Source organism: Zophobas morio, unplaced genomic scaffold (assembly GCF_036711695.1).
Source record: "Zophobas morio isolate AGI-343-1 ecotype UQ-CSIRO unplaced genomic scaffold, CSIRO_AGI_Zmor_V1 ptg000041l, whole genome shotgun sequence".
In the NCBI taxonomy this organism is placed as follows: domain Eukaryota; kingdom Metazoa; phylum Arthropoda; class Insecta; order Coleoptera; family Tenebrionidae; genus Zophobas; species Zophobas morio.
The window spans coordinates 4,904,739-4,923,917 of NW_026972146.1; the positions used below are offsets into that span (position 1 = coordinate 4,904,739).

The 19,179-nt window shown below is 37.4% G+C and overlaps 8 protein-coding genes across 13 annotated transcripts; all 8 read left to right on the forward strand.

Annotated features, from left to right (window-relative positions):
* Window positions 1-277: 277 nt before the first annotated feature.
* On the forward strand, window positions 278-961 carry LOC135140819 (vacuolar ATPase assembly integral membrane protein VMA21 homolog). The gene is made up of 2 exons (XM_064071515.1): window positions 278-667; window positions 716-961. Exons 1-2 carry the CDS (start codon window positions 556-558, stop codon window positions 856-858), a joined length of 255 nt encoding a protein of 84 aa, XP_063927585.1. The 5' UTR covers window positions 278-555; the 3' UTR covers window positions 859-961.
* A 3,901-nt stretch (window positions 962-4,862) lies between these two features.
* Window positions 4,863-6,205, forward strand: LOC135140815 (uncharacterized). Its single transcript, XM_064071510.1, has 4 exons — window positions 4,863-5,171; window positions 5,225-5,523; window positions 5,572-5,927; window positions 5,970-6,205. The coding sequence occupies exons 1-4, from the start codon at window positions 5,090-5,092 to the stop codon at window positions 6,151-6,153; spliced, it is 921 nt and encodes a 306-aa protein (XP_063927580.1). The 5' UTR covers window positions 4,863-5,089; the 3' UTR covers window positions 6,154-6,205.
* A 61-nt stretch (window positions 6,206-6,266) lies between these two features.
* LOC135140816 (uncharacterized) lies at window positions 6,267-7,664 on the forward strand. Its single transcript, XM_064071511.1, has 3 exons — window positions 6,267-6,438; window positions 6,651-7,305; window positions 7,353-7,664. The coding sequence occupies exons 1-3, from the start codon at window positions 6,357-6,359 to the stop codon at window positions 7,525-7,527; spliced, it is 912 nt and encodes a 303-aa protein (XP_063927581.1). The 5' UTR covers window positions 6,267-6,356; the 3' UTR covers window positions 7,528-7,664.
* A 92-nt stretch (window positions 7,665-7,756) lies between these two features.
* On the forward strand, window positions 7,757-10,138 carry LOC135140799 (uncharacterized). The gene is made up of 9 exons (XM_064071476.1): window positions 7,757-7,866; window positions 7,909-8,210; window positions 8,259-8,433; window positions 8,477-8,617; window positions 8,672-8,829; window positions 9,040-9,133; window positions 9,180-9,481; window positions 9,529-9,884; window positions 9,923-10,138. Exons 1-9 carry the CDS (start codon window positions 7,785-7,787, stop codon window positions 10,122-10,124), a joined length of 1,812 nt encoding a protein of 603 aa, XP_063927546.1. The 5' UTR covers window positions 7,757-7,784; the 3' UTR covers window positions 10,125-10,138.
* Window positions 10,139-10,273: 135 nt separating this feature from the next.
* On the forward strand, window positions 10,274-11,589 carry LOC135140814 (uncharacterized). The gene is made up of 4 exons (XM_064071509.1): window positions 10,274-10,562; window positions 10,611-10,912; window positions 10,959-11,317; window positions 11,359-11,589. Exons 1-4 carry the CDS (start codon window positions 10,481-10,483, stop codon window positions 11,537-11,539), a joined length of 924 nt encoding a protein of 307 aa, XP_063927579.1. The 5' UTR covers window positions 10,274-10,480; the 3' UTR covers window positions 11,540-11,589.
* Window positions 11,590-11,677: 88 nt separating this feature from the next.
* Window positions 11,678-12,950, forward strand: LOC135140813 (uncharacterized). The gene is made up of 4 exons (XM_064071508.1): window positions 11,678-11,961; window positions 12,012-12,313; window positions 12,359-12,717; window positions 12,758-12,950. The coding sequence occupies exons 1-4, from the start codon at window positions 11,880-11,882 to the stop codon at window positions 12,936-12,938; spliced, it is 924 nt and encodes a 307-aa protein (XP_063927578.1). The 5' UTR covers window positions 11,678-11,879; the 3' UTR covers window positions 12,939-12,950.
* A 92-nt stretch (window positions 12,951-13,042) lies between these two features.
* LOC135140811 (uncharacterized) lies at window positions 13,043-15,068 on the forward strand. Of its 6 annotated transcripts, XM_064071503.1 has the most exons (6): window positions 13,043-13,630; window positions 13,690-13,790; window positions 13,835-14,025; window positions 14,071-14,378; window positions 14,426-14,781; window positions 14,824-15,068. In XM_064071503.1, exons 3-6 carry the CDS (start codon window positions 13,944-13,946, stop codon window positions 15,020-15,022), a joined length of 945 nt encoding a protein of 314 aa, XP_063927573.1. In that variant the 5' UTR covers window positions 13,043-13,630; window positions 13,690-13,790; window positions 13,835-13,943; the 3' UTR covers window positions 15,023-15,068. The 6 variants fall into 6 exon arrangements, with proteins under 6 accessions (XP_063927573.1, XP_063927572.1, XP_063927574.1 ...); XM_064071502.1 differs by having other exon boundaries at window positions 13,043-13,790; XM_064071504.1 differs by having other exon boundaries at window positions 13,043-13,790; window positions 13,844-14,025.
* A 2,692-nt stretch (window positions 15,069-17,760) lies between these two features.
* Window positions 17,761-19,147, forward strand: LOC135140936 (uncharacterized). Its single transcript, XM_064071686.1, has 4 exons — window positions 17,761-18,072; window positions 18,119-18,420; window positions 18,467-18,822; window positions 18,863-19,147. The coding sequence occupies exons 1-4, from the start codon at window positions 17,991-17,993 to the stop codon at window positions 19,047-19,049; spliced, it is 927 nt and encodes a 308-aa protein (XP_063927756.1). The 5' UTR covers window positions 17,761-17,990; the 3' UTR covers window positions 19,050-19,147.
* The last annotated feature ends 32 nt before the right edge of the window (window positions 19,148-19,179 follow it).

Below are 19,179 nucleotides of genomic sequence, written 5' to 3' on the forward strand. Positions count from 1 at the left end.
AAAGCCGTTAGAAAATGACAATTTTGCGAAAATTTGAGTTTTAAAGATCGGCTGGGATCGGCCGAAAACGAACGTGCACGAGTAGTTTTCCACGAAAGTTTTTCTTGGCAAGCGCTGTGGAAAAACATCGCTTGCTTTAAAATTAACCGAAATGATCTAATTTTCGCGATTTAGTGCTTTCCCACACGATCGCGGACCAACCAGACGCACTTTTCCAGAAAACAGCGGCTGATTTTGGCCGGTTTGAACTGACGTTTGCGCAGTGTTACCAATGTCGACTGCAAATAAATATCATCGAATAAATACAAGAAATATTACACTAGTGTGCGTTAAAGCGAGCCTTGTTGTTGCGATTAAAGATTAAAGAAAGTTCGTTGCGAAACATTATTACTTGTTTTATGAAAGAGGGGCTCCGTTCGCTTTCAAACCCAACGCAACGAATTCCCCTAAGCGATCGGTGTCAGTGACATTGCACCGTCGACAGCACCTAACCTCTCTTTGTAATTTCTAATTCTAATGATATTTTAAGTTTTTAATTGCACAAATAACTCCAAAATGATTGAAACAACGCCGTATAGTATCTTCAAGGTCGTGTTTTTTTACTGTGCGATTATTTTGTTTGCACCTATTACGACGTTCTTTGGAATGAAATATTTCTTTTTTGAAGGTAAAGCAAGTGAAATCTTGGGTATTTATGACAGTGTGAACGTTTCAGGACTTATTGGGACTGGAAATTTAGCGAGTAACGTCTGGTCTGCCGTTTTGGCTGTCGTCGTTCTGCATATTGCGTTAGGCTGCTTCATTTATAGAGCCTATTTTGACGGTGGGAAGGCAAAGTTGGACGAGAAAGTAGACTAGATTGTATATTTATCATGTCATGTTCCGTTTTGTAAAATAGTACCTTTGTATAAGTATTAAGAATGTAAATGTAAGTTGAATATATTTTAACGGGAGTAGGTCACGAATGTGATTAACTTCAGGTGCATAGATAAATAATACTACGTAAAATAGAATGCAAACTCGGCTGTAATGCGTGTCCCAGGTTTGTGTCTAGGCTTATGTACCGGCCACATAATAAGAGATAGCACTGATAGCAGTGAAGTATTTTTTTCCAAAAATTACTTGGCGACAACTTCCACAGCCAATTTTAAGAAACAATAAAAAAACTAATGTCATTTATGATTAGTATAAAAGTGTCATTTGTGTGATTATACGTGATAACAAAGCGTAAAATATGAAACTATGCAGTGTTTTGAAATGTCTAAACACTAAAATTAGCAAACGCCATCGTTTTCCCAACCCCTACAAATACAACGAGCGTTTTAAAATTTGGTTGGAACGGACAGCAAAGGCAAATTAGATCCCATGAAAATATATAAAAATGGATATTTTCTTTGCGATGTACATTTTAAAGAAACGGATTTTGGCCCCAATCAAAAACTTAAAAATACTGCTATTTCTACAATTCAAATTATGCATGGTAAATATTTGTGTGCAAGTGAATCCCATAGATAATTTTTACAATAATTTCAGATAATATGAACTACTCCGAAAGACACACCCATGATCCCGTAAACCCTATTTCTATACTGGATTCTCAAAAATTTTGTACTGAAGTATCTCGAAATTCCAGAGAAACCCTAAACGAAACTTTAAACCAAGAATCTTCTCGAATACTAAATTTACATTCAAATTCTAGGAATATTTCGCGTACAGCCCGTAGAAACAAAATTAAGGTAGCTTCGTATCGCCAACGATTGAAATTATACTCCAAATTTGAAGTAAAATTAGAAAGCAAAATTTTAAGTCAGGATGCTATAAATTTTTGTTTATCACAATTAAAAAGACGAAATGTCAAACCAAAGGGTCGCAGGTTTACCACTGAAGATAAATTATTTGCATTAATGTTTTATAAACAGTCTGGGAGATGTTGTAGAAAAATGAGACAGATTTTTGCACTGCCTTCACGTCAAACAATTATGTCTATGTTGAACAAAATTCCAGTAGACGTTGGTATAAACAAAATAATTTTCGACAATCTTAAAGAATCTGCTTCAAAATTAAATAACCAAGATAGAATATGTGCATTAATTTTTGATGAAATGTCCATAATGCTCCACATAGACTGTGACAAATATACGGATACATTTTTCGGATTTCAAAATTTTGGATTTGAACAAAATTTACAGATAGCAGATCATGTTCTTGTTTTTTTCATTCGCGGAGTGTTTAAAAAATGGCAACAGCCAATATAATTTGCATTTTCTTTTTCGTCTACAAAATCTTACATATTGACAACTATTATAAAAACTCTGGTTGAAAAAATACAAAATTGTGGATTCAAAATTCTGGTTACAATTTGTGATCAAGGCCAACCAAACCAAGCAGCTATAAATTCTCTGCTAAATGAGTCGAAACAACGTTATATACATAAAGGGATGGAACCTAAAAGAAGAATTTTATTAGGGGATCAAGAAATTATTCCATTATATGACACGCCTCATTTAATTAAATGTATTAGGAACAATCTGCTTACTAAAAATTTAGTGTGGAAAACAAGCGAGGAAATTTTGGTTGCAAATTGGAAACATATAATCGATGCGTACTACAGTGATCAACCATGTGGAGAATTACGGGCTCTATACAAAATTACGGATCTCCACGTAATTCCGGAAAAAATTCAAAAGATGAAGGTGTGCTATGCGACACAAGTTTTGAGTCACTCAATGGCATCGACTATTACGCTATTGGTGAAATCTAGTAAATACAAATTTAAAAATAATTAACTGATTCATTTACAATTTAATTTTACAGCCGAATGCAGTTTAACACACGAGGCAATGGGAACAGCACGAATTATAAAATTTTTTGACAAGCTCTTCGACAGTGTAAATGGCCGTACTTTTCAACCATGGTGCAGAAAATCATTTTCTGGGGGCGTATTTAAATATTCTGGTCATAAACATTTTTGGAAGGAAGCTATCAAAATTTTGGGTGATATGTATTTCGTCGATGAGGCCGGAAAAATGGTAGTACCTCCGTGTATAAAAAACTGGATTGCAACGTTAGAAGGTTTTGTGGATTTACATACAATTTTAGTAGAACAGAGCAGGTGCAAATATTTTTTACCTAGATGTTTAAATCAAGATGTTATTGAAAACTATTTTGGCAAAATCAGAAGTCAAAGAAATCGAGCAACTAATCTAACGGCAGCCCAATTTAAGGAAAGTTTCAAATCTCTATTATTACGGAATTTTTATAGTTCAAATTCAGTGGGCGCAAACTGCGAGAAAACGAACATACCGGATTTATTTCATATTAAAGGACTTGTGGATAAAAACATAAATCAACCTTCAGTAAATGAAACGAGTTACGAAATTTTAAACGTGAATATGTACATTTCAAAACTGTCTCCATATAATTTAGAAAAAGATCTACATAAAAGTATTGTTGGTTATGTGTCTGGCTGGGTTGCGAAAACATTAAGAAATTTGAAGTGTGAATATTGTAAAACCCAAATTTTAAACAATTTTTCGGAAGACGAATAATGTTACAAATTAATACGTATAAGAGAATACAATTGTAATAACAGAAAATTGCAATATTGTAAGTTAGATTTTATAAAAAACATTAACAGAATTTATAATATTTCAAGAATCATTTTAAACAATTGTACATCTTTCGACAACATCAAAAACAAAATTTCGTTTATAGTATCTCATCATGTCAAATTTTCGTTTCATTGTGAACATAAGGAATTAATTGAAAGTGAAATATGTAATAAAATTATATATTTAACAATTTTTACGTTTGTAAAAGGTTTGAATTTAATTTTAAGCGGTCGCGATACAAGAGTTTCCACACATAAAAATGCATTATATCAAAATGCTTGTATAATGTACCAAAAAAAATTAAAGTCAAAAAATCGTAGACAATACTAATAAATTGTATATTATTCTACTCTGTGTTTTTGATATTATTAGTGATAATAAAAATAAAATATTAATTATAAAATATGCAGCAATGAGGCATCTAGTAGTTCATGCTTTAGCACCGGCCACAAGGCACCAGCTGCAGGGAGCGTTTATTGGGACCAAAAATCAAGTGGGAGTTTGCATTCTATTTACGTAGTATTATTTATCTATGTTCAGGTGGGAATAGAGGTGGCATCTATTGTTGTGGTTTGTAACTAATCTGACACATGTAGAAACACTTGTGATTGGCTGATCAATATGTAGAGGGGGAAATGGCGGACAAAAGTTTAATCAAATGTAAATAAATTCCGTAATCCTTGTCAATTTTTAGCTGAGATGTTTTGATCAGTATTATATGTTAATGTAAATATAAAAGAAATTGTTTTTACAATATCTTCAATGGCACGTCAGAAATAAATTCTGTCTTCTACTATGAGATTATCGATCATCCTGGAACCGATTTCTTTGAAATTAAAAATGTACTTTAATTATTACGAAAATGTAAAACCAACAGTAACAACTTTCACACACATTTTTAAGCCAATGTGGTCCTTATTAGGGAGTTTGTAGGCGAAAACTGCATTCGGTGCTAATAAGTCATGAAATAATTAATAATTGTAATTAAATTGCGAATTCTAGTGCCATCTATGGTTGTTTTATTATAACCTCCTACAGTCACCATTTCGTAATTTGATTGGTTCATTGACCGGTGATAGTGGCGGCAAAATTAATCATTCAAATTAAATGTATGCTTTCACTCCAGTATCGATTGAAATAGCTTCAGTACTTATCACTTCTTATCAACATAATATTGATTAGTATTTCCCAAACACGAATGTTCATACAAAAAAACCGCACTATAATCAAACACCGAGTAATTATAACGGTACAAATTCCACGACGCTACGTGTTAAGTTGGAGGTTCACAGAGTTCACTAGTTTTCGATGAAGAAGATAAAGAATAAAAGAAACGTGAATAAAATATGAGGCAAATGGTATTTCCGCGATGAATTGCCTCAATACCCGCGTTGTCAAGGTTGGGAGATAAGATATTTAACCGATAGTTTAAAAAAAACTCATTAGTACAACTTACAACTCTTGTGATTGTCACCAAAATGAGGGACTTAAGCTCGCTGAGTAAAGTCGAACTGGAAGAGTTTTTCAGTTCTTTTGATCGCGTTTTATCAGACGTGGACGGTGAGTTTTTCTTCTTTTGTTTTTTTTTTTAATGTTTTATGATCGTATTTTAGGTGTATTGTGGTTGTTCTTGGAAAGCATACCAGGCACACCCGACGGCATAAAAGCCTTCAAAAAACTAGGAAAAAAAGTCGTCTTCGTTTCCAACAATTGCACAAAAACCATAGAAGTCTACCACGGCCAGTTAAAAAAAGCCGGTTTTGACATAGAACCAGACGAAATCATCACCCCGGCCCTCGCCATGATTTCCTACTTGAAAAAAATCAACTTCACCAAAGAGATCTACGTGATCGGGATGTCCGCCATCCGCAAAGAACTCCAACAAGCCGGGTTCACACTAGCCGAAACTGGCGTACGTAAAAACTCACAAATAAAAAAACCCTAACCACAACAATTCCAGCCAGACCAAATCAAAGAAACCCTCCAGGATTTCGCCGCCAATACCATCATCACCAACGAAAACGTCGGCTGCGTGGTGGCAGACGCAGACATCAATCTTAACTACCTCAAGCTACAAAGAGCGGCCACGTTCCTGAAGGACCCGGCCGTGATTTTTATCACCGGGGCGACGGACAGGAAGTTGCCAATAGGTTTAAACCACATCCTGGTCGGGCCTGGGTATTTCCACCGAATCTTGGAAGACATATCTGGGAGGAAACCATACGCACTGGCCAAGCCCAGTTCACACCTAAACGAATACATTGTGGAAAGGCTGAAAATCGAAGATAAGGCGAGGGTGTTGTTCATCGGAGATTCGTAAGCAGATAGGTTTGGTTTAACCGGTTAATCGGTTTATAGAATTTCAGAAGATATGGCTTTTGCAACTACCGCGGGGTACAAGAAGTTGCTGGTTTTGAGCGGACTGGCGAAGAAGGAGGCGGTTTTGGATTGGAAGTTCCCGGAGGAGTTCAAGCCGGATTTTTACGTGGATAGTTTGAAGACGGTGCACGATTTAGTGGAAAAGCACTTTGGGGCTTGTTAGAACTTATTTATTTGTTGTACGTTATAATTTATAATAAACTGGTGTATTGAGAGTTGTCTATTTATTGTTTGCTCTAGAATGGGTGTTAATGCGATAAACTGTGAGTAGTCAGATTAAATCAAGGTTATTCCCATGAGCGTGTTCTGACTCAACAGTTCGTTCAGAATGATAAGAAATCGTGATTGTGATCGATTTTTGTGAAAATGAAGAACCTAAGTTCTGTCACTAAGCTAGCACAACAAGCTTTTTTTAGTTCGTTTGATTATGTCTTCTGCGATGTTGACGGTAAGCATAATCGTAGCCTTGACTCATCAGGGTCAACAATTCTTATGTAAATTAATAAAGTCGGTGTCATATTTGCTTTAGCCTAAATTTTAAGACAAAGTAACGTGTTCTCAAAACCCAAAATCTGTTGATTTTGAAGGATTGTTATCACAATTCCATTTCCATATAAAAAATTACAAGGGTCAATTTAAAAATAAACCCCGTTTCCTCAGGAGTCTTATGGCACTCCCACGAGCTCATCCCCGGTTCCCGCGACGCCATCGCCGCCCTCAAATCCCTCGGTAAAAAAGTCTTCTTTGTCTCCAACAACAGCACGAAAAACCAAGACGTATACTACGCCCAGCTAAAAACCGCCGGCTTCGACCTCCAAAAATCCGAACTCATCCGGCCGCCCATCGTCATGATCGACTTCCTCAAGAAGCGCAACTTCACCAAAGAAATCTACCTAATCGGGATGGCGTCACTGCGCGGCGAACTCGAGAACGCCGGTTTCAAAATCTCCCGCTTCAACCTAGACAACCCCGAAGAGTCCGTTCCGAAGTACCTCAAAACGTGTATCACGGTTGACGAGAACGTGGGGGCGGTCATTGCCGATTTGGACCTGAACATGAATGTGGCGCAGCTGCAGAAGGCTGCGACGTACTTGAACGACCCGGAGGTCATTTTTATCACGGGGGGGTCCGACAGGAAGTTGTTTTTCGGGCCGGGGCAGCTTGTGATAGGGCCGGGGAAGTTCCACGAGATTTTGGAGGAGATGAGTGGGAGGAAGCCGCATTGTTTGGCGAAGCCGAGTCCGGAGTTGAATGATTATATTAGGGGGAAGTTGGGGGTGGAGGATGCTTCGAGGGTGCTTTTTATTGGAGATTCGTGAGTATGGAGGGGTGAGTTGGTGGGTATTGAAGGGGGTGTTGTAGGATTCCGGAGGATATGGGGTTTGCGACGAATTGTGGGTATCAGAAGTTGTTGGTGTTGAGCGGGTTGACTTCGAGGGAGACCATGGAGAAGTGGGAGTTTCCTGAGGAGTTTAAGCCGGAGTATTACGTGGAGAGTTTGAAGGTTGTCTGGGAGAGTCTATCGGGGAGTACATAAGTCGACTTATACCCCCAAGGTGCTAATTCATGTGATATAATGGCAACAGTTATATTTGTTCAAGTTGTTGTTAACGCATTTAACGCAAGCTAGTTATTTATTAAAGGAAAACATGCAGTCGTAAATTTTCTTACCAATGCCATTTTTTTTTTTTTATTTGATAAGACACAACTAAAAAATTCCCGTTCCGAAGGTTAGGAAAAGGTTATCATCATATACTACGTTCTAGTACCGTTGGTGGTAGTACAAAGATCACCATGAGAGACCTAACCACCCTCACCATCCACGAACTTGAAAACTTCTTCAACTCTTTCGACCAAGTCCTCTGCGACATGGATGGTAACTTTAAACTTTTCAAGTTTCCTTCACCTGAATTTTTAGGAGTTCTTTGGAATATCGTCCAGAACATACCCGGAGCGTCAGACGCCATCTCCTCCTTACAAAAATTGGGTAAACAGATCATCACCCTCTCCAACAATACAACCAAATCGATAGATGCGTACCACAAACAACTACAAGAAGCCAATTTTGACATAGAAAAAAGCCACGTGGTGACTCCAACTCCAGTCACGATCTCCTACCTACGAAAAAACAATTTCGCCAACAAAAAAATCTTCGTCCTTGGTACCACTGTGTTGAAAGACTCTCTTAAAGAAGCAGGCTTCGTTTTGGCCGACAATGGAGTAAAGAACTTTTTTCTTGACACTTAGACCCTAACAACCACTTTGTAGCCCGACCGAATCGAAGAAACGTGTCACCAGTTTGCCTCTTTATCTTCGGATGACGACGACGATGTGGCTGCGGTGATAGTCGATCTTGATTTAAACATAAACTACGTAAATTTGCAAAAAGGGGTAAGTTACATATTTGCAAAAGCCGGAAGTCGAGTTTCTTTGTGGAGCCAGAGATGAGAAAAATACCTTCGGGAAGAAGAACCACTTTGTGTTAGGACCTGGGAATTTTGTTAAAATTTTGGAAAATGCGACTGGACGGGACGCCATAGGGATGGCAAAACGTAGCCGCTGTATGAACGAGTACCTAATGGAGAAGTTCCAAATGGGCAAGGACCCTTCCAGAGTACTACTCATTGGTGATTCGTAAGTGACACCACAGCCAAAAACGCTAATTAGGTGCAGAATTTCAGAAGACATGGTTTTTGCAGCACAGTGTACATACCAAAAGTTGTTGGTTTTAAGTGGTTTGTCTACGGTGAGCGATTTAGAAAAGTGGGCGTTTCCTGAAGAGTACAAACCCGACTTCTACGTGGACAGCTTGAAAACTGTCCACGAATTAATAGAGAAAGTTTTTGGAACGAAGTTGTAACGTTGTTTTTGACAATAAATCATAAAAGAGGGGCGTTTGTCACTTGGAGGGGCGGAGTCAGTTACATTATTTAAAAGTTAAATAACGATTGTTCTAACGATTAGGAAAGGAGGTTATCACTGTATAAACAAGTGCGCACTCAAACACCACTTGTATAAAAAGCAGAAACATATTATTGATGTTAAATAGTGCGAAATCACCATGCGTGACCTAACCACTCTTAACGTACAAGAACTTGAAGCCTTCTTCAACTCTTTTGATACAGTTTTATGCGATATTGATGGTAATGTCGCGTCGTTTGAACAATTTTCACTAGACCCATGTTGTAGGGGTTTTATGGAATGTCCTTCACAGCATACCCGGTGCTACTGATGCAATCTCTTCGTTAAAAAAAATAAACAAACAAGTTATCTTGGTCACTAACAACACAATCCGAACTACCTCTACTTTATACAAAGAACTAAAAGACGCCGGTTTCGACATCGAGGAAAGCAGTTTGGTGACACCAGCACTAGCCATGGTGTCCTACTTGCGCAAACACAACATCACCGACAAAAAAATCTACGTCATAGGAATGACTCCACTTAAAGACCTTTTGAGACAAGCAGGCTTCGAGATAGTTGACATTCCAGTACACAACCATTTTCCGATTACTCTTGTTTGACGATCACTTTGTAGGCCGGGCGCATCGAGGAGTCAGCTCAAACACTAATCGCTCTCACTACCGTCGACGACGAAGACGTCGGCGTCGTCATAGCCGACGCCGACGTCAACAGAAATTACGTGAAACTCCAGAAAGCTGTGACTTTTTTGCAGAGGAAGGACGTGGTGTTTCTGAGTGGCGCCACCGATGAGAAGCTATCACTAGGAAAGGGCTACATTTTACTCGGTCCTGGGTACTTTTTGAAAATTTTGGAAGACATGACAGGACGAAAAGCCATCGCTTTGGCAAAACCGAACGCTAACTTGAACGACTACGTGGTGGATGAGTTTAAAATAAAGGATCTTTCCAGGGTTTTGTTTATCGGGGATTCGTAAGTAGGTTGGAGGTTAAGTGCTAAGGTGGTTCTAGAATTGCAGAGGATATGGGGTTTGCGGCGACTTGTGGGTATAAGAAGTTGCTGGTTTTGAGTGGGCTGGCGAAAAAGAGTGCTTTGGAAAAGTGGGAGTTTCCGGAGGAGTACAAGCCTGATTTTTACGTGGATAGTTTGAAAAGTGTACACGATTTGATTGTACGTGTTTTGGAAACGAAGATGACAACTACAAAAAAATAAAAACGTGTTTCAAACTTTGGCTTCTTCTTTCAAATAAACTTTCATACTATATTTCGACGTAAACGCATCAAAAACAAGAACAAATTTATTGTAATACGAAAACAATGAATTTTGTTAAAATGCATGTTGTGAACATTGTCAAGGTCTAACTATCAACAGAATTTACATTGTTCTTAAAATTAACAACGCTTAAGTGGATTTCCATTGTCTAGCATGTTAACATGCACATATTATTTTTTTGTAACAGTCGTAACTAAATCGCAGCCATAAAAGCTCAAATCTGATGATGTACTGTTGACTCAAACTAATAAATAGTTGTCTGCCGCTGCACATGCACTCTGTTTAGTGTTTACAAGATGCAAGACTTGACTAAACTCACGAACCAAGAACTTGAAGAGTTCTTCAACTCTTTTGATATCATTTTATCAGATATCGACGGTGGTTTACCTTTTTTTGTTGTTCTACGGTATATTGTACATTTTTCAGGAGTACTCCGAAACGTCCTTCAGCCAATATCAGGGTCCGTAAACGCGGTAAAATTTTTGCAAAAAATGGGTAAACGATTCGTCCTTGTAACAAACAACACGTCAAAATCCATCGAAACAACATACCAAGAACTAAAAGTAGCAGGTTTTGAAATCGAAAAAAGCGAAATAGTGTCACCCATAGCACCCATAGTTGCCTACTTGCAGAAACAGAATTTGGTTAACAAAAAAGTGTTTGTAATTGGAATGGGTGTACTCAAGCAGGCAATAAAAGACGCTGGATTTATTTTGGCACCATATGGGGTATATATCCATTTTGTGTTTGTTTAGTATAACACAGACCTTGCAGCCGGACCGGATTAAAGATTCAACAGAGATGTTTTATTCTTTGGCCATTGAAGACGACACCACTGTTGAGGCGGTTATTTGCGACGTAGATTTTAACCTGAATTATCTAAATCTGCAGAAAGCAGAAACTTTTTTAAAAAGACCAGAAGTCATTTTCATTGGTGGGGCTCCAGATGTAAAGTTCCCGGTAGGAACAGGTGGGCGGATTTTGCTAGGGCCGGGAATTTTTTTGAGGATTCTGGAAGGAATGTCCAAACGAACGTCCATCCACATGTCAAAACCTAGCCCCTTTTTGAATGACTATATTATGGAAAAGTATGGAATAAAAGATCGGTCTCGAGCTTTGTTCATTGGTGACGTGTAAGTAGGAAAGAAGTCCAGATTTGCTAATACGGTTTCAGAATTCCGGTAGATATGGCGTTCGCTGGTAATTGTGGCTACAGGAAGTTGCTGGTTTTGAGTGGTTTGGAAAGCAAAAGTTCGTTGGAAAATTGGGGGTATGAAGAGAAGTGGAAGCCCGAATTCTATGTGGACAGTCTGAAGGAAATGCACGAAATGGCGCTACGAGTGTTTGGAAAATGAATTTAAATAAAATGAGTTTGTATAAGTCTATTAATAAATAAAAATGAACAGAGGTGGTTTTCAAATATTTACGATAAAGAAAAATCTATGAAAAAATTTTACAAGGCAATTGTCTGAATAAGATTGTGTATAAAGTTCAAACAATGATAGCTTAACACATTGTGATATAAGGAGCAATTTCCACATTTAGCAACAGTATACTCCATGAGAGACAGTTGACCCTGAAATCGGGGCAGTGTTGGTGGATCTTTATTGCCTACTTTAAATCCGCAGTCATAAAAAGCTTATACTTCGGAATATATAACTGAATTGCCCACGTCAATTTTTTTGTGTTGACAAGATGCAAGACTTGACTAAACTCACGGACCAAGAACTTGGGGACTTCTTCAACTCTTTTGATACAATTTTAGCGGACATTGATGGTAACTTACTTTTTTTTCATTCCTTCCACTGGATTTTGTACTTGTTTCAGGAGTATTACGAAACGTCCTTCAGCCAATACCAGGGTCTGTAGAGGCAATAAAATCTTTGAAAAAAATGGGCAAACAGTTTACCTTTGTAACAAACAACACGACAAAATCCGTCGATACGTTGTACCAAGAGCTAAAAGCAGCGGGTTTTGATGTGGAAAAAGATAAAATAGTGACGCCACTAGCACCCATGGTCTCCCACTTACAGAAACAGAACTTACCTAGGAAAACAGTGTTTGTAATTGGAATGCCTGTAATCAAACAAGCACTGAAAGATGCTGGATTTACGTTGGCACCAAATGGGGTATACAAAATTTTTTTGTTTACTAAAGTATAACAGATTTTTTAGCCTGACCGGTTTAAAGATGCCATAGAAGTATTCTCTAATCTGGCTATCGAAGACGATGGCTCTGTTGAGGCGGTTATTTGTGACGTAGACATGAACCTAAATTACTTAAACCTGCAGAAAGCGGCAACGTTTCTAGAAAGACCAGAAGTAATTTTTATAGCTGGTGCTACAGATGTAAAATTCCCTGTAGGAAAAGGTAATCGGATTTTGATAGGTCCGGGAATTTTTATCCAGATTCTGGAAAGAATGACAAAACGAACGGCCATCAAGATCGCTAAACCTAGCCCTTTTTTGAACGAGTTCATCGTGGAAAAGTATGGAATAAAGGATCGGTCTCGAGTTTTGTTCATTGGTGACTCGTAAGTAGAAACGAAGTCCAGATTGCTAATGCGGTTGCAGAATTCCAGAAGACATGGGCTTCGCTGGTAACTGCGGCTACAAAAAATTGCTGGTTTTGAGTGGTTTGGCAAAGAAGAGTTCGCTGGAAAACTGGGAGTTTGAAGAGAAGTGCAAACCTGAATTCTACGTGGACAGTCTGAAGGAAGTGCACGAGTTGGCGTTACGACTGTTTGGAAAATAAATAATTTCTGTCATGATATTGACAAATGTTTCAATATTGTTGATCTTGTTTTCCACACTACCTGACACACGTGGGTTAATTACAGGACAACGTGAACAAAGTTCGCACTTTACACTTCAAGGTTACTTTGAAAGCATAAAAATCTGACACTAGGTATTTAAATTCATTTTTATCGCGAAATTAAAACGTGAAGTCCGTGCGTCATCTTCTTGTATCGTTTGTTAATCTTCAAAGAAATTGCAAGCGGTGAGTGATTTTTTCTCGGTCTGATTTTCTAATCTATCGGAATTTAGAGTTAAGTACGTCTAGAGAAAATGTAATGAAACGTTGATAAGCGATCTTAAAAGCTATTGTTTGAAAGACAATTAAATAATTAAGCATTTAAGCAAACTAAATTGATAATACAAACAAACACTATAATACTAAATTAAATAGTAGCATCAAAAAAGGTGCATGTTGAAGCTGTAGTTTTGAATGCGACATGTTAAAAAAAGAATCGAATTTTTCGACTACAGAGGACGCACCTAGTGTGCACTGTGCAGCGTTTGGAGGCGGAGCTAGTGTACAGTGGGCGTGTCTTCACTACAAACGCAGGCGCAATGTGTCGTAGGAGAAAACGCAAATGCGAGAGTGATTTATTAGTTCAAGAACTGAGCAAATTTAGTACACATAAACACACTAATGTGTTCAAGGTAACGACACATCTTAAATCCGGCTTTAAGTGATAAAAACGAGCAAACATTTGTAACAGTAGTTACAAGATTAAGCGAATTACTTCATTTTTGCTACACGTTTCGCTTGTTGGAGGTCATTTAGTAAAATATAGTTCCAGTAATCAAACACCAAAATAAGGTACGTACAAAACACACAAGGACATTACGTCTACTCATTTACAGTGTTATCAGTCGTTACCAGGGATTGCATACTAATTATAGTTTCACGAAGTTTTCAACAAACACTGATAAAACGTCTACTTTTGTGAACCCAAAGGTTGCTCTCCTCAAAATGAAAGACTTAAGCACCCTCACCGTACCAGAACTCGAGGACTTCTTCAACTCATTCGACCACGTGTTGACGGACATTGATGGTAACTCCCCCCCTTATCTAAATTTCTTCTACACGAAAATTTCAGGAGTCGTCTGGAACCTTCTCCACGGCATCCCCGGTGCCAACCACGCCCTCAAATCCCTAGAAAACCTCAACAAACAAATCATTTTCATTTCAAACAACACCACAAGATCCGCCGACGCGCTGGAAACGCGCCTGAAAAACGAAGGTTTTGACTTGCAGACAATCAACCACGTGAGTCCCGCTCCGGCTATGATTGACTACCTCCAGAAGCAAAATTTCACGAAAACTAATAAGAGGATTTTTGTCATCGGGATGACACCACTGAGACAAGCTCTTATCGAAGCCGGTTTCAAACTGGCCGAAAACGGGGTATTCATAAAAATTTTAGTTCGACTCTTGTAACGGTGATTTTCCAGCCGGACCGCGTGAAGGAGTCAGTTGCTGAGTACGCGGCACTTTGTATCGCTGAAGACGATAGTGTTGGTGCCGTCATCGCCGACATTGACATCAACTTAAACTCCGTCAATATGCAAAAAGCGCTAACTTTTCTGCTCAGAAAAGACGTTTTGTTTTTGAGTGGCGCCCCCGATATGAAGTACCCTCTAGACAAGGAGCGGTTTTTGATTGGTCCCGGCGCTTTTGTGACCATTTTGGAGCTCACGAGTGGCCGAAAACCCATATCTATGGCGAAACCCAACACCAATTTGCACGACTTCGTTGCCGAAAAGTACAAGATTGATGATCCTTCGAGGGTTTTGTTCGTGGGGGATACGTAAGTGTGGGGTTGAGGGCTAAATTGATAATGGGGGTGCAGGGTTTTAGAAGATATGGCGTTCGCTGCTAATTGTGGGTACAAGAAGTTGCTGGTTTTTAGCGGCTTGAGTAACAGGAGTTGCGTGGAGGAGTGGACGTTTCCGGAGGAGTATAAACCCGACTTTTATGCCGAGAGCTTGAAGAGTGTCCACGAGGCGGTGTTGCGGGTGTTTGGACGAAAAGATTCTTCTGTACTTTGATATAATAATAATTCCAAAATAATAAAATGTTGAAAATCTAAATAAATTGACTATTTTGATAAGTATGTTGAAAAAAACCTTAGTTTAATGTATCCGGTTCAAAGGACAACATTACCCAAGCAGCAGACTGTCGTCTAATTCACGTCAATTTTTGGTCATAACTCGTCGGCGACGTCATTCGCCCAAAAAATCACGTGAAAATGACGAGATTTTTATTACTTACTTCTGACTTCAATTAATGACGTCAAAAGGCCGTCGTTTCTTCGTCATTTTTTATAGATTATATGATCAATTAGATGTGGGTCGTCGTATTCTTTAAAAAGTGGCCTTCATAATGCTTGATTATATTTAGAGCAAAAAATACAACGGCTTAATTAGAAAGAATTAGAAGAACCAAAGACAAGTTTTTTGATTCTAATAATTTCTAATAAAACAATTATTTCTGAAAACTTGTTTACTCTGGAAGTGTCATTTTGTAAGTACCTGCTTGGCAAATTATAAATAGAACATCTGGGGTTGAGCGAAAAGACCCAACGACACAAAGTCACAAAAATTCTTTGTCCATTGTCCCTAAAACGGGACAAGGTTTTGAAGAATTCCTTCGTCGAGTTTTGATTTTATTAAGACGTTTATAAAGTGATGACGGTTACCAAGAAAATTCGAGAGTGATTAATATTCAGTTTTATTAAATTTATTCTTATCCGTATTTACTATACAATACATCAGATGTTTGGGGTGTGCATTCGGACTTTCCCTTTTTTCGGTATTTATGTTTATTGCACTTCACAGAAAATCATTCCAATATTTCCAGTTGGTTCTCAACCACCGAAACTTTCTGGTGTATCCGTTACTCACTTTATTTTTAACGCAGTTTTGTGCAAATTTATGCCATTCAGTGTGGGTTGTACTTATTTATAGTAGGTAAGTTAATATCTAATAAAGTAATCATTTTAATTTTTACGTGTTTCTGTTATTTTTGATAACTGTACGTAGGTAACAAAAGCAGTTTTTTCAGATAAGCTGGAAAGACCACCATTAATCACTGAAGATACTCCTACTGATTATGAAGAACTTACGGTGATTGTTTTTGAAAATGAGGCGCTATAAAATATTGCAAAGGTATGTTACTGCAATTTTTTATGAACTAATGCTAATGAACATAATTTTATTTTAGATTTGAAACAAATACAAAACACATGTGCGAAACGAAAGAAATGCTAAAGGAAACGAGTGAAAAAATCTTCAACATGGAAACGTCATCAAATCTGACAACTGAAAAAGAAAACAAAAACAGAAATTATGCCGCCAAAACCATACCTAAACAAATTTTGGCGAATTACACGATTATGTTTGCATATTAGAACAAGCAGATTTCTTTGTAAGTTAAAAAAATACAATGAATTAATATATACATATATATAACATTAGAACATAATATTGGATATTATATACCGGTAGATGCCTGTAATACTACGATACTTTTTGGTAACTTACTATTTACACATACACATTTCGCTTCATTGTAAAAAGTATTGACAACGAGATTTTCCTGATAGGCTGTACGTTTTTGTCAATGCAACCATTTTAAAATTATCCGTTAGATTCAAGTAAATTTAGCATTTTTAAAATACAGAATGTGTCTTCTGCTGTAATCCCTTAAATTTAATAATAGTCAAATGCTTGCTATTGCCTATAGATGAAAAAATGATTGCATTTCCATTAATCCATGCACTCTAACGGGTTTTTCTTTTCAGTGCAATAAATTGAGGCAAACTTAAAAAACTTAGGTTATTGATATGATTGTTAAAACAGAATTAATTCTTAACGGTACTTTTTTATGTGTTGAGGACAGTCAAGTCATGGTGAATTAGATAGTTTTACATATACTGTGGTTTTACAGTGTATTTTCAATCAAGTAACTTCAACAATGCGATTCAATTGTCTTTTCCCTTTATTCTAGTTTTTTTTTTTAATATTTTTTGTAAATAGATTTGTTTGTGTTTTTAAGACTGATCTATAGTTTATTATAGTTTTTTTTTTTAATATTCTTTGTAACTAAATAGATTTCTTTGTGTTTTTAAAACTGATTTTTCTTTAAATAGCATATTTTATTGCAACGTTTATTTTTGATTATATATTGTACAATATCCTTTTTTTTGTTTATACTAATTATACTCGTAATTACCTGTATGTAGATTTGTTTGTGTTCTTAGGAGTGGTTTATCTTTAATTTGTTTAATTGACATATTTTTTATTTGTTTATTGAAGTTCATTGTTGGTTGTACAAAATTGTAGTAAATTTAATTTTTTTACACTAATTTGTTTTAACTTTAATTAATATATACTTTGTTTTGGGCTTTACTTGGTGATTATAACGAATTATAATATTTTATTTAAGCTAAACAATATAAAAAAATAAAATTATTTCAGCGTTTTATTTATTGCATATTTTTTTCTAAAAATCAAAATATAAAAAACGTCTTAAAATGGACAATAAATGCCGTCTCTAGGACGTCAGTAAATCACGTCAATAATTCGTTACAAAATGACGACTCTAAGACGTCAGTACATCACGTCAATAGTTCGTGAGAAAATGACGTCATCTAGACGAGACATTTGACCGTCATTGGTACGTCAATATAACGTGAAATCTTTGGTCACTATGACGTAAATGATGACCATTTATTCACGTGAAAAAGACGACATCATGTTGCCTGGGTAACGATGTACTTTAATGTTAATAGACCTGCCTGAAGGTGAAATGATAGTGCTTTACGTATAGAAAATCGATATATTAAAGAAAAGTTATGTGTTAATATTGTGTTTAAAAACCGTACGAATCACTTCCCCCTCCATGCTTGCTACGAAGATGACCGTCATCAAAATTTAATGATAACTCTTATCACAAAAACATCACCCACTCGATAAACATTGTAGTGTAATTAAACCGATTAAAGACGTCCATAAAATGAAAAATTTAGCTAACCTAAATAACCTAGAACTACAGAAGTTCTTCAGTTCCTTTGACTACGTCCTGTCCGACGTCGACGGTAAATATTTCGTCCTAACTTAGCCATTTTGACCACAATTTTCAAGGAGTACTATGGAACTTCCTCGACACCATCCCCGGTACCCAAGAAACCATCAAATCTTTGAAAAAAATCGGAAAAAAGGTCATCTTCGTCTCCAATAACACCTCAAAATCGATCAATTTCTACCACCACGAGCTTACTCGAGCCGGTTTTGACGTCGACAAAGATGAAATAGTGACGCCAACGTTGGCAATAATATCTTACTTGAAGAAGCAAGACCTTAAAGATAAAGAGGTCTTCGTTCTTGGTATGACACCTCTGAAAAGATCACTGGAAAAGGCGGGTTTCAAGCTCGCCCAAAACGAGGTAGGTGAAACGAAATCACTAAAAACCCAAACACGACCTCTTCCAGCCGGACCGTATCAAAGAATCCAACAGCGCCTTCGCCGCCCACACTATACCAGACGACGAAAAAGTGGGTGCCGTGGTCGCAGACGTCGACATAAACCTAAACTACGTCAACCTTCAAAAGGCTGCTACTTATTTGGAACGTCCCGAAGTCCTTTTTGTCAAGGGGGCTGCCGACTGTCACCTTCCTGTAGGCTGGAACAAAAGTCTGATAGGGCCGGGATACTTCACGAAAATTTTGGAAGACAAAACGAATCGGAAGGGTGTACCCATGGCAAAACCTAGCCGTTTTTTGCACGAATACATCGTTGAAAAGTACCAAATTGGGGACCCATCCAGAGTGCTCTTCGTTGGAGACTCGTGAGTGACGATTTTTGGAAAAAGTGTCATTTCTTTGTAGAATTCCTTCAGATATGGGGTTCGCGGCTGAGAGTAAATACCAGAAGTTGTTGGTTTTTAGTGGAGCGACTGGAAAAAACGTCCTTAAGGAGTGGGACTTTCCGCACGAGTACAAGCCTGATTATTATGCTGATAGTTTAAAAAGTCTGAATGATTGTATACTGCGCACTTTTGCTTGCAAATTGTAATAGATATAGTAGAATTAATGACTACGGCGGCTGGTGTTTTAAAAAATGTATACAACTAGGGAATAAAAGTGATTTATGATAACACCGTGCGTGGGTAATGGCTTGCATTATTTAGTTGTTAGTTTAGAAT

Coding starts and splice junctions, on each gene's coding strand:
- LOC135140811 (XM_064071501.1), top strand. Junction 14,026..14,070: donor CGTGTTGACGGACATTGATG/GTAACTCCCCCC, acceptor CGAAAATTTCAG/GAGTCGTCTGGAACCTTCTC. Junction 14,782..14,823: donor GTTTTGTTCGTGGGGGATAC/GTAAGTGTGGGG, acceptor ATGGGGGTGCAG/GGTTTTAGAAGATATGGCGT.
- LOC135140936 (XM_064071686.1), top strand. CDS start 17,991: ATGAAAAATTTAGCTAACCTAAATAACCTAGAACTACAGAAGTTCTTC. Junction 18,421..18,466: donor TCAAGCTCGCCCAAAACGAG/GTAGGTGAAACG, acceptor GACCTCTTCCAG/CCGGACCGTATCAAAGAATC. Junction 18,823..18,862: donor GTGCTCTTCGTTGGAGACTC/GTGAGTGACGAT, acceptor ATTTCTTTGTAG/AATTCCTTCAGATATGGGGT.
- LOC135140815 (XM_064071510.1), top strand. CDS start 5,090: ATGAGGGACTTAAGCTCGCTGAGTAAAGTCGAACTGGAAGAGTTTTTC. Junction 5,172..5,224: donor CGTTTTATCAGACGTGGACG/GTGAGTTTTTCT, acceptor ATCGTATTTTAG/GTGTATTGTGGTTGTTCTTG. Junction 5,928..5,969: donor GTGTTGTTCATCGGAGATTC/GTAAGCAGATAG, acceptor ATCGGTTTATAG/AATTTCAGAAGATATGGCTT.
- LOC135140819 (XM_064071515.1), top strand. CDS start 556: ATGATTGAAACAACGCCGTATAGTATCTTCAAGGTCGTGTTTTTTTAC. Junction 668..715: donor GAAATATTTCTTTTTTGAAG/GTAAAGCAAGTG, acceptor TGAACGTTTCAG/GACTTATTGGGACTGGAAAT.
- LOC135140799 (XM_064071476.1), top strand. CDS start 7,785: ATGAGAGACCTAACCACCCTCACCATCCACGAACTTGAAAACTTCTTC. Junction 7,867..7,908: donor AGTCCTCTGCGACATGGATG/GTAACTTTAAAC, acceptor CTGAATTTTTAG/GAGTTCTTTGGAATATCGTC. Junction 8,830..9,039: donor TCCACGAATTAATAGAGAAA/GTTTTTGGAACG, acceptor GATGTTAAATAG/TGCGAAATCACCATGCGTGA.
- LOC135140813 (XM_064071508.1), top strand. CDS start 11,880: ATGCAAGACTTGACTAAACTCACGGACCAAGAACTTGGGGACTTCTTC. Junction 11,962..12,011: donor AATTTTAGCGGACATTGATG/GTAACTTACTTT, acceptor TACTTGTTTCAG/GAGTATTACGAAACGTCCTT. Junction 12,314..12,358: donor TTACGTTGGCACCAAATGGG/GTATACAAAATT, acceptor CAGATTTTTTAG/CCTGACCGGTTTAAAGATGC.
- LOC135140814 (XM_064071509.1), top strand. CDS start 10,481: ATGCAAGACTTGACTAAACTCACGAACCAAGAACTTGAAGAGTTCTTC. Junction 10,913..10,958: donor TTATTTTGGCACCATATGGG/GTATATATCCAT, acceptor CAGACCTTGCAG/CCGGACCGGATTAAAGATTC. Junction 11,318..11,358: donor GCTTTGTTCATTGGTGACGT/GTAAGTAGGAAA, acceptor ATACGGTTTCAG/AATTCCGGTAGATATGGCGT.
- LOC135140816 (XM_064071511.1), top strand. CDS start 6,357: ATGAAGAACCTAAGTTCTGTCACTAAGCTAGCACAACAAGCTTTTTTT. Junction 6,439..6,650: donor TGTCTTCTGCGATGTTGACG/GTAAGCATAATC, acceptor CCGTTTCCTCAG/GAGTCTTATGGCACTCCCAC. Junction 7,306..7,352: donor GTGCTTTTTATTGGAGATTC/GTGAGTATGGAG, acceptor GGGGTGTTGTAG/GATTCCGGAGGATATGGGGT.